This window comes from Meles meles, chromosome 17 (assembly GCF_922984935.1).
Source record: "Meles meles chromosome 17, mMelMel3.1 paternal haplotype, whole genome shotgun sequence".
NCBI lineage: Eukaryota > Metazoa > Chordata > Mammalia > Carnivora > Mustelidae > Meles > Meles meles.
Window position 1 is genome coordinate 7,174,413 of NC_060082.1, and position 10,781 is coordinate 7,185,193.

The following is a 10,781-nucleotide window of genomic DNA, read 5'->3' on the forward strand; positions in this document are numbered from 1 at the left end:
AGGGCGGAAAATTGTCAAGGTATCATGATGTACCCGTCTTTGCCTCCTCAAACATAATCCAGTCCTGCAGTGTAAAATAAGTTAACTTATATAAAGCTTTCCCAAACATTCTTTGAAATATTAAAACTCTTAAGAAATTAAGAAATTGCAGTTAAAGAAGTGAAATAATATGAAATGCCTTGACAGATAAATAGGTAATCACAAAGTTAAAAAGATCTGGATTTAATAGAGAACCAGAGCAATGCTGTCAGGGCCCAAGAGAAAATCAGGCAGAGTCTCCTTGAAGGAAATGCCCAAAATTAATATTGCATTTTGTTATCTGCTGTATATAATCTAACAATAAACAATATTTGCCTAGCACTTTACATTTTATAAATATCTCTGTTTACATAGTTTATCTCATTTGATGTGACAGTTTAATAATACGATAGCCAGTAGAAAATCTACACCACCTAGTTTCAAGAAACCAGTTCTATCAGTAAAAAAGCCAAGATCTTGGCATATCACTTTTCTTCTTGTTTACCTTTTTGGTAAAATGAAGGAGTTAGCCTAGATTACCTTGAATCCCATCTAGCTTATCTATTGGCACCGTTTGTATTTAACTTATGGCAAGTCACACTTTTCTTTGACCCAGGTTCAAGGTCTTCATTCATGTTGCTAAAATCAAATTATTTGAATGATCACTCTCTTGGGTGCCTAGGTAAATAAAGAAGGCCCTGGTCTTTCTCTTTTAGTTATTCTCTACTCTTTAATGCCAATTCTGACTAGTCCATCTCCCTACCTTCCTTGGTCTGATGGCCTCTGCCATTTTGCATTGCATTGTGCCTCCTTCTCCAACACAACCAAAGACAAGAAAGAGCTTCTCTCTCTCTCTCTGTCACATAAAATGTATCCGTTCCATGTTAAACCTTAAGGAAAAGTTGTCTGTAGTTAATCCAATTTTTTTTCCTTGGAGAAAGCCAGAGAATTTTTCCTATAATTTAAATACATCTTCTAGAAGTTATGGCCGTGCCATCATTTTCTTTTTCCTCTGCCATCTCCCTGCTCTGAGAGCCATGGACTGGGGTAATGGGGTGTGCAGTGTGGGATGTCTAGGGTCATCTGTATGGTAGACACGTTGCTCTTTTATCACTTCCCTTTCTATATTCTAGGGTACCTTTGCATCTCCCTGGAACCCATCTATTTTTGTCTTTTCCATCTAAACCATTTGATGTCCCTGCTTCTCATATGTAAGGTACAGTCACTATATCTGGTGATCAGGAGCCTCTCTACTTAAAAAAGGAAAGCTGTTTGTATCTGACATAGCAATTCATTCCCTCCTTCCATGCATAGCTTTCCTGCATGGGCGAGACCCCTGTCACTCTGGTGTGAGCACTGGAGCCAGGACCACAAGAAGGAAACGCCTGCATGGTTCTTCCAGGCATTCAGTCTGTCATGCTGTGTGCAAAAGATACTAACTGTACTAACCAGATATTCAGAAGCACCGGTAGGGTCAAATAATCTTATGTTCACTCTGAAGCCTGGTAATACATATGCAAATTGCCCATTTTCTTCTTTTTCTACTCTTCTTCCTCCCCTTCCTACCCCACCTCCTCCTCCTTGTTTGTGACCAGTTTGAAGACCTGAATCCATAAGACATAATAAGATAATAAGTCCATTTGCAGATAAGAAAGTGTCTTTGTATTTGTTCATTTACTCTTTCCTCTGGCTCTCCATGGCTGTGTTGCAGCTTTTTGGCTGGAGGCATGTATGTGTGAGAGAGACCATCAGTGCTAGGCTGAATCCTGTTCTTAGTAAGATTTCCAGAAAAGTATTCCACAGTCAGGCTGATTACAGATGTGGCCGATCCACTGTCCCTAGGCTAATTTTCTGTGCCGCTGGGCATGCAACCTTCTGCTCTCCAGCCATGCCTCTCCGCGCCGGAGCGCGGATGTGACAACCCAAAAGGCAACTTCTGCAAATCGAGACCTGGAAACCGCCGTCCTGCCCAATCCCCTCTGGAAATAGTGAGGATGAGATCTTGGACCACGTGGGATATGCTATTTCCAATGCAAAAAAGGAAGCGCATTGAGATTCAGTCCCAAAATGAGCCCACGAGCTCCCGCGGGCGCCTTTGCTTCCAAGAGGCAACCTGCCTCGACACTGTTTTTACAAGAAGAACGAATAAAGCGATGTTTCTTAACATCTGAAACTCTCTCGCCCCTCCCCCACGCCTTTTCTAGAAATTCAAAACCCCAGACCGACATCGGCAGAGACAGGGAGCACATTTCTCTTTTTTGTTCGCCCGCTTCGCAAGAGGTTGGTCTCCGGCTGTTCACTTTGCTGGGTGATGCGTCAGTGCCTCCCCTCGTAGCTCTCGCCGCCCGGGAAGGGGGGGGGGGGCGGGCTGCTGCGGGGCGGCGGTTTCAGAGCTGCCGTCTGATTGGCCGGGCTGCTGCGGGGCGGCGGTTTCAGAGCTGCCGTCTGATTGGCTGAGCGCCCGCCGCGGGGCTATAAAAGGGACCCCTGAAGGCTCCGGAGCAGCTCGGAGGAGTCCGACAGCATCTTCTCCGGGGAAAGGCCAAGTGCGCTCAAAACCGAAGCCACAGCTCTTCTTGCCGCATTTCCTCCCCAGCTTGCGAATCCCACACCGAACAAGATGTGCAAAGGACTTGCAGGTCTGCCGGCTTCTTGCCTGAGGAGGTAAGATTATTTTCAGCCAACCACCACGTTAAACTTTCCGATAGACTTTCTTAGTTACTTACCCATACTCCTTACTGACCTAGTTCTTTGGAATTAGAAACAGTGTGGTCTGGGGGTGGGGGCTCAACTTGCTAGCTTTCCTCCGAGATCAGCTCAAAATCGTCACTGGAGAAGTGTGCCCCTCCGAATGTTGGCACTTATGTGTTGTTTCATATGACCTCGGTTTTGAGGGCTGTTCTGATCTTCTCACCGAGCTAGTTCGAATGAAGAACTGATACGAGTTTTCGGACCGAATGCAGTGGTCTGTGATGGCATCACTGGGGTCTGTGGAATCGTGTCTCTGAGCTTTCCGACGGGGTGGTTTAGGGGAAGACAGCCCAGAATGATGTTAAACTTCATCACAGACACTGTGTTTTCTGTGTGCTGCTGAAGCATCTTCTACTGCTATGTCCTTATAAGCGAGTGTGGCAATACCATATGAGTTCCAGTATGAGACCCTCCCTTTTCTTATTGCCCTTTCCCCCAGTTCCTGAAATGCCTTATGTGAGTGGTGGTTGAGAAGTATTGATCCTAACAATTCAGTTAAGGGTTCTGTAGAAGATCTCATCCTGCAGACATTGTTTTGTTGATGTACTGTCTTTTGATTTTAAAAAAGGTAAAGCTACTCCATAGCTCCTCGTATGACTTTGGCTCAAAAAAAAAAAAGTATAAATAAATGCTTTCAGAGACTGTTTACATATTAGGCAGCTGAAGAAAAATACAAAACTAGTGCATATGATATTATTTATTCTTACAGTTAAAGGCAGAAAGTCAGTGTGTATGTATACTACCCCCTTGCTTCCCTGCAAATAAAAATTACCTTAAATCTCACCTTAGAAATATCCCAGAAAGCAAGTCTCCTGTGCACTTCTTAGAAGTATACCTTTCAAATATTCTGTCATTCAGGAGTGTGAAACAATATTCTTTACTAAATGCACTTTCTTGGCTGCTTTAAAATGAAGCAGGAGTTCCTGACCGCTACCATTACTATCCTGAGATGAAGGGAGCAAAGTACTCCAAGTTTCAGTTAACTCCTATATAAAATCAACCTATGTAAAATCAACACAAAATTCAGGGATGTCAGGAAAGAGTTATGCCCTGGTAAGTATTTAGAGAGACAGATGAAAGGTTGCACTAGTCTGTCCAAGGAGCTGAGAAGCTAAGCTGGGGAGGTAACCTGTATAGCAGCAAGGTCAATGGCTCTTCCATCTCCTCACTGGTCAACTTCCAGTCAACTATTCCAACACTTCAACTATTCCAACACTTCAACATGCTAACATCACTGCAGAAGGGCTTGAACTACTCAAGATCACAGAGGCAGTACATGGCCAAGTGCACATCAAATCCAGCTTCCTCACTCACCTCTGAAGTCATGCTGGTTTTTATTTTATGGTTGCATTGCATTATTAGGACAAATATAACATCCTTGCTAAACATACTTCCAGCTCTTTATGCAATAATTTGCATTGGTCAGTAACTTAGATCTCGGCCTGACCCGGCACATGGGAATGTGAAGTGAGTTTTTGACAGAATCATGATACAGATGTATCTTAGAATCACTCGAGCCTTCATGATTATATCTTGCTCTCATTAAGGAGGGTTTTGCATCCCCTGACAGGTCGGAGAAACAGGGTAGGAGGAGGGAATTTGTCTTGTGAGGAAGAGAAAATACCGTTGATATTAGGGGCAGTCCAAGAACATAATGGAATTCAAGCTTGCTGGAGAAAGGCGCATTGACAAGCCACTGATAGAACAGGAGCCGCCCTAAAATGTCTTTTTCTCCTTGTGACTTTATTTTTCTCCTTCTCGGGAGGAATGTCTAGTCATTCATTTTCTTCTAAAGTGACATTGCTCTTTTAAAACTATTTCTTGGCTTTTATAATAAAAGAGATACAAACAAAAGAGTAATTAACAAAGAGAAAGTTGAGCTTAAAACCTTATTAAAAGGTCTTTCCATCTGAGGAAGTCACGCGCCCCGCTGCCCCCCAGCTACCTGTTAGGCAGTGCGGTAAGCTGGAAGCTCTGCTTTAATTAAAGTCACTAGCGGCAGTGGTGACCCTTGCCTGCTTCTCTGTTGTTTTTAAGACTTGGGTGCCCTTTATAGTGTGAATGCTCTTCATGTGTAGATATTAAACAGGAAAGCAGTAGGAGCAGCAGCAGCAGCAGCAGCGAGAGATTTCTCTAGAAGCAAGCTTGAAGTTGCTCAGGTGCCGGCCAGAGCATTGGCGTTGGCCACCCCCTCCACTTTGCTCTGCTGGAGCCGCACACCCAGCTCCATGAATATCCCCTAACGTGAATCTCTTGGCACCACCTCAGGTGGGACCGAACAGCCCTTTCCCAGATGATGGTGCCTCAGTAGGTCCCTCTGCTAGCAAGGAGGCAGGTGGAAACGGGAACCACTGTCCAGAAGGTGGCGTGCGGCAGGAAGGCACCTTGTTCTGCAGTTAACTGCTTGCTCTCCCCTTCCCATAAATTACCCAAAGAGCAGTCACATTTTCACTGTGTTTCTGTTAAAAACACCAAAGCGTTCCATCGGTCAAAACGACAGGTTTACAGAAGAGGCTCCTGCAGCCGACTGAGGGTCCGAATTATGCTGCAGACAGAGCAGGCTGGGCTGTTGTTTCCTAGTGAGTCAGAGGCAGACACAGCAGTAGGATCTCCTTTCCTGACAGTTCACGCGACTTCAGCTCCCCTTTCCTGAATAAACTGCCCCTACTCCTTCACTAGTAGTGGACTCTTTGAGCTCTGCCACTAAGGTATCTTTTAAACGAGCTAATTAGCATCATGCTTTTTCTTCTTCTGTGCAGTGCAAAAGATATGAAGCATCGTCTAGGTTTCCTGCTGCAGAAGTCTGATTCCTGTGAACATAATTCTTCCCACAGCAAGAAGGACAAAGTGGTGGTGTGTCAGAGGTAAGAGAAAAGGCCTCTGTGGAGACCCAATGAGTATTAACTATTTAATGTCAGGATGTTCTATGAGGAGAAAAGGAAGTTGTGCTCTTAGTTAAACTAGATTTGGAACAGGGTGGCATCCATTTTCATGAAGACAGTACTTTCATGTGAAATGTCCATGCATTAATGGAAAGACTGACTTAATCAACAACAGGTCTCATCATAGGGATGGGACAGAAAATATCTGCATGTTTTCAGGACTTAAATTTCTTGCCCTAAGTTTGTATCATGGCATTCAAGTTATTCTTTCTCTCTGTAATGTCTCTAGGGTGAGCCAAGAGGAAGTAAAAAAATGGGCTGAATCACTGGAAAACCTGATCAGCCATGAATGTAAGTCTGACGGCTTTCTTCCCCACTAGGATGAGGACAAAAGCTCTCTAGATAGACAAATTATCTCATACTATATTTGATCTCATAGGAAATGCAGACACAATTGGGTTTCTTCTGACTTCCAGACTCAGGAGAACCAGTCTGCTTGAATTTTACCATGCCCTCTAGCTTTGTGATAGACAATGGGATGTTCATACAGAAACCATGTGGAAAACCATCTCTCTCACCACATGGGAAAAAGGTAGAGGGAAAAAGTTCTAAATATGGAGACTTCTTATGGAATCAGCTTTAGTTTCTCTTTCTCAAACTTACTTTGGCAATTGATGGCTGCATGGGTGTCTCAGAAACACTGAGACTTCAAACCTTGAGCAAGAAGCACTAGTTATAACTGGGATCCAATAGATGTCAAACAGATTAGGGTCACCTGACCCCAAGTGGCCCCCAGAAAGTGGGGAGGGAGGGGTAGTTTTACCCTATGCTTTATTCTCTCAAGCACCTTGGCTTTCTCTGAAATACACTGTCCCAAGAGGCCTGCTGGTGTGATGATTATGGTGGCTCTTTCTCTTCCATCACAGGTGGGCTGGCAGCTTTCAAAGCTTTCTTGAAGTCTGAATACAGCGAGGAGAACATCGACTTCTGGATTAGCTGCGAAGAGTACAAGAAAATCAAATCGCCCTCTAAACTAAGTCCCAAGGCCAAAAAGATCTATAATGAATTCATTTCAGTCCAGGCAACCAAGGAGGTAGGTCTTCATGGCAGAGAGCTCTCTGGATCTTAGTGAAATTTCCTGCAAGTGGTATTCAGTGGTGTGGCTCTTTAGATCACCTGAGTTAAAGGAAAAAGTCTGACAGTGGACGAGGTCATTATAATGTCCACAATCCCAAATCAATCAGTTAAGAAGCTCTTTCATCCAGATGACTTTAGATGATCTCCCTGAATGAGTTATTTGATAAACCTTCAAATTGTTGTTGTGAGAAAGAACAAATATATTGCCTTGCCCACCGAGAAGCAGATGAGCTTTTTACACTCCGTGGCATGAACCGGGGTTGAGCTGACTGTTCTTTTCATTTCTGGGGTATGGAGGGTGCGCACAGATTACTCACCACAAAGCATGTAGCCTCCCATCTTCAATGGGGCAATGTGTCTAATACATCTTGGCCTTTGCCCGGCAGGTAAACCTGGATTCCTGCACCAGGGAGGAGACAAGCCGGAATATGCTAGAGCCCACGATAACCTGCTTTGATGAGGCCCAGAAGAGGATTTTCAACCTGATGGAAAAGGATTCATACCGCCGCTTCCTCAAGTCTCGATTCTATCTTGACCTGGCCAACTCTTCCAGCGCTGGGTCAGAGAAGCAGAAAGGAGCCAAGAGTTCTGCAGACTGTCCTTCCCTGGTCCCCCAGTGTGCCTGATTCTCGCAGGGGGCTGGAGGCCTGAGATGCTAAGACTCTATGCCTGGAAAACCTGAGGCCAAATATTGATCTGTAAGCTCCAGGGCTTTATCCATGTTGTAGCTTAGTGTTCATGCTGCCTGCCATGTGTGAGTCTCTCCTGTGTAAGAAGTAGATCTAGTTTTGGTGTTTGGTTTCCATCAGGGCAGGACCTCCTTCCAGTCTAGCTTTACCAGAATTCCTTTGGGGTGTCACATGAGCAAGTATCCAAAGAATGGTTTTGGAGGGGTGGCTTTCCAAAGACTGTTGCAGTTCTCTTCTCCCAATGGTTTGACCTCAGGTTGGTTGGTTGGTACGTTTCATGTGACATCCACAAGCACATGTATTCTGTTGGCACTTTCTCTAAACTCTAGATGTTAAGATATGGTTGATCTATTGTGTGTACCTATGTGTGTGTGTGAATATATATATACATGTATACATATATTCACACACACACATAGGTACACATTCTATGTATATGTGTCTATATGTATATATACATATATATTTCTGCAAGAATAGATAGGAAAGATCCTAGGTGCTCATCAATGGAGTGTGTGTACATACCTACATGCATGTACTGATCCCTGGTCTTTCATCCTGCAATCAAACAGGCAAATAGAACCAGTTGCCATGCAGGCCAAGAGAGGAATGCTAATCTGTGGAAAGTTGATTCTGTAAACTCCACAGGTCTTGTTGGAGACGCATTCGAGGGACTCCATGCATAGTTCAACCACCGACAGCCTCCACGTTGAACAGTATTCTAAGGAGCCAATATCATAAAGAATCTTATGCCTGGCTGACACAGTTCTGTCTTGAGCTGGTTATTACTGTTGGCACTTTTCAGTCCCAAAGCTGCTGGCCTCCCCTTCTCTGCCCGAGTGCTTGGTATGTGGTTATCAGCAGTCGGGCCGGTACGGGAGTTGGGAGAGAAGATGCTTGAGCTGAATGAAAACAGGGAGGTAGGGCCTCGCCAGCTCTACCTGTTGTAAGATGCTGGCTGAGTGAGGGCATGGAACTTCAAGGTTAATAGTCTTATCCTCTCCTCTTTTCTCTTCTCCTGATCAAGGTGCTCTCCTCATTTTGTTTTTTCCTGAGAACTTCAGCCATCAGTTGAGGCTCCTTACCTCACTGTGGGTTTGGTTGGTTGTTTCCCTATAATGGCTCCAAGCTATATACCTCCCCTTACGAACCAGCAGGGTGGGAAGGATTGTGTTTTATAAAGGACAAACAAGTTTTTACAAACTGAAAAGCCCTCACAAGTTTCTCTTGTAGGAGAGAAGTAGGAGCTTGTTCATTCCACACCAAACATCAGGGCTGCACATATCTCTTTCCAGGCTCTGAGACTAAATGAGAGAGGAAAGAAGGAAAAAAAAGAAAAAAGAACAGAAAAAAAAAAAAAAAAGATACCAATTGTTAGAACTACTGTTTGGAACTTTTCAAGGCACATGAAATACTTGAAAATTTCTCATTTATGTTATTTATGATGTTGTTTTCTACAATGTTTTTATTATTGTATTGTTTTATAAATGGAGGTGCAGGATATCACCTGAATTATTAATGAATGGCCAGGAAGTAATTTTCTTCTCATTCTTCTAAAACTACAGCCTTTGAAGTGCACACACGCACACACACACACTCACGCATGCCAATGGCACCGATTCCTTCAGCATAAATTTCATGCGTGAGCACCTTGTGGCTTTTAAGCCAACAGACTGGGTTGCAGAATGAAAACACCAGAGTGTATCTATACAAATATCACTGTATTAAAGATGTAGGTTTTCTCTGTTGTGCCCTTCTTGTCTCTCTGGCAGTCTTACTCCATGTTCCCAGAGTTCTTCCTCAACGTCCTTTTTATTATACCTGGTTCTACAGTTTCGTCTCTAGTTGACTCCAGGATCCAAACTTGTAACTCTATTGATCTTGCCCAATTATAACTGTCACGACTTTCAGATTGTACCTGTGCTCATGAGCTGCTGTCTTACAAAGAGGTCCGGAAGGTCATTCCGAATGAGAAGTAAATTATTTTATGTAATACAATTTTCAAGTGTGTTTTTCAATTGTACTTTCCTCTTATTTTACGACTATCTGACATGCTGAGCTTACCTGCTCATGATCTGTGGGCAGAATACTCCTTCCCTTTGCATGCCTGCTTTTATCATGTGCTTGAAAGGCCTCAAAGCTGATACTTCCAGTGAAACACATGCATCTTAATAATAAGGGTAAATAAATGCTTCATATGAAACTATCTGCTTGTAAACACATTAATGATCCACAAAATGTGTGATGAGAAACAGCAGTGTGTAGGGCGATGACAGAACATGGCTCATGTCCAGTCTCCGATCTGTCCCATGCCAAATCTGGAGAAGGAAGCAGAAAACAAATGTCGTATATTCTTCTGTTCCTGCCACTGCTCTGACTCCCTCTCATCACAGAGTCGAGGCAGTCTTGGCTCCAGAGACTTTGCTCAACAGACTTGGTGATGAATGTGTAGGTACTCAGTCGAGACTGAGAATGGTTCAGAGAGAATTCGCCTTTCAGAGTTGTCCTTCTCTTACTTCCAAGTATCTGTCTGATAGAGAAGGCAGGAACAGAGGAGACTCAGAAGGTGGACGGGAGCTGTAGATACCTGAGGGACAGATTCCTGCCCGAACTGCTTAAAATCCTTCTCCTCCACCCCTTACAGATTCTGTTCCCTAGAAAATTCTAGAATCCCTAGAAAATCCTAGAATATTCCCATTCATGGATAAAGAAGATGTGGTATATATATATATACAATGGAATACTCTGCGGCCATCAAAAGAAATGAAATCTTGCCATTTGTGATGACGTGGATGGAACTAGAGGGTATCATGCTTAGTGAAATAAGTCAATTGAAGGGACAACTATCATATGATCTCCCTGATATGAGGAAGTGGAGATGCAACGTGGGAGGTTTGGGAGGTAGGAAAAGAATAAATGAAACAAGATGGGATCGGGATGGAGACAAACCATAAGAGACTCTTAATCTCACAAAACAAACTGAGGGTTGCTGAGGGGAGGGGGTCAGGAGAGGGTGGTGGGGTTATGGACATCGGGGAGGGTATGTGCTATGGTGAGTGCTGTGAAGTGTGTAAACCTGGTGATTCACAGACCTGTACCCCTGGGGATAAAAATACATTATATGTTTATAAAAAAAAAATTAAAAAAAAAAGAATATTCCCATTCATAGTCACAGGTACAAGGTCTGTTAAGCCGTGAGACCCCCATTTCCTGAATTCTACCTTTCCCATTGCAAGAGACAGCTTACAGGGTACTAAGAACCACAGATTTCAAGCATTTTGAGGAAGAGATCCTTTCAGGGACC

The 10,781-nt window shown here is 43.7% G+C and overlaps 1 protein-coding gene across 2 annotated transcripts; it reads left to right on the forward strand.

The window, feature by feature from the left end:
• Positions 1-2,531: 2,531 nt before the first annotated feature.
• On the forward strand, positions 2,532-9,683 carry RGS4 (regulator of G protein signaling 4). Of its 2 annotated transcripts, XM_045983637.1 has the most exons (5): positions 2,532-2,682; positions 5,529-5,633; positions 5,941-6,002; positions 6,578-6,744; positions 7,175-9,683. In XM_045983637.1, the coding sequence occupies exons 1-5, from the start codon at positions 2,639-2,641 to the stop codon at positions 7,412-7,414; spliced, it is 618 nt and encodes a 205-aa protein (XP_045839593.1). In that variant the 5' UTR covers positions 2,532-2,638; the 3' UTR covers positions 7,415-9,683. The 2 variants fall into 2 exon arrangements, with proteins under 2 accessions (XP_045839593.1, XP_045839594.1); XM_045983638.1 differs by lacking the exon at positions 6,578-6,744 and having other exon boundaries at positions 7,175-7,245.
• Positions 9,684-10,781: the final 1,098 nt, after the last annotated feature.

Bases quoted from the DNA above. Each gene is read 5' to 3' on its own strand.
- RGS4 (XM_045983637.1), top strand. From the start codon at position 2,639: ATGTGCAAAGGACTTGCAGGTCTGCCGGCTTCTTGCCTGAGGAG. The intron at 2,683-5,528 runs GTAAGATTATTT...TCTTCTGTGCAG, and splicing joins CCGGCTTCTTGCCTGAGGAG to TGCAAAAGATATGAAGCATC. The intron at 5,634-5,940 runs GTAAGAGAAAAG...TAATGTCTCTAG, and splicing joins AAAGTGGTGGTGTGTCAGAG to GGTGAGCCAAGAGGAAGTAA.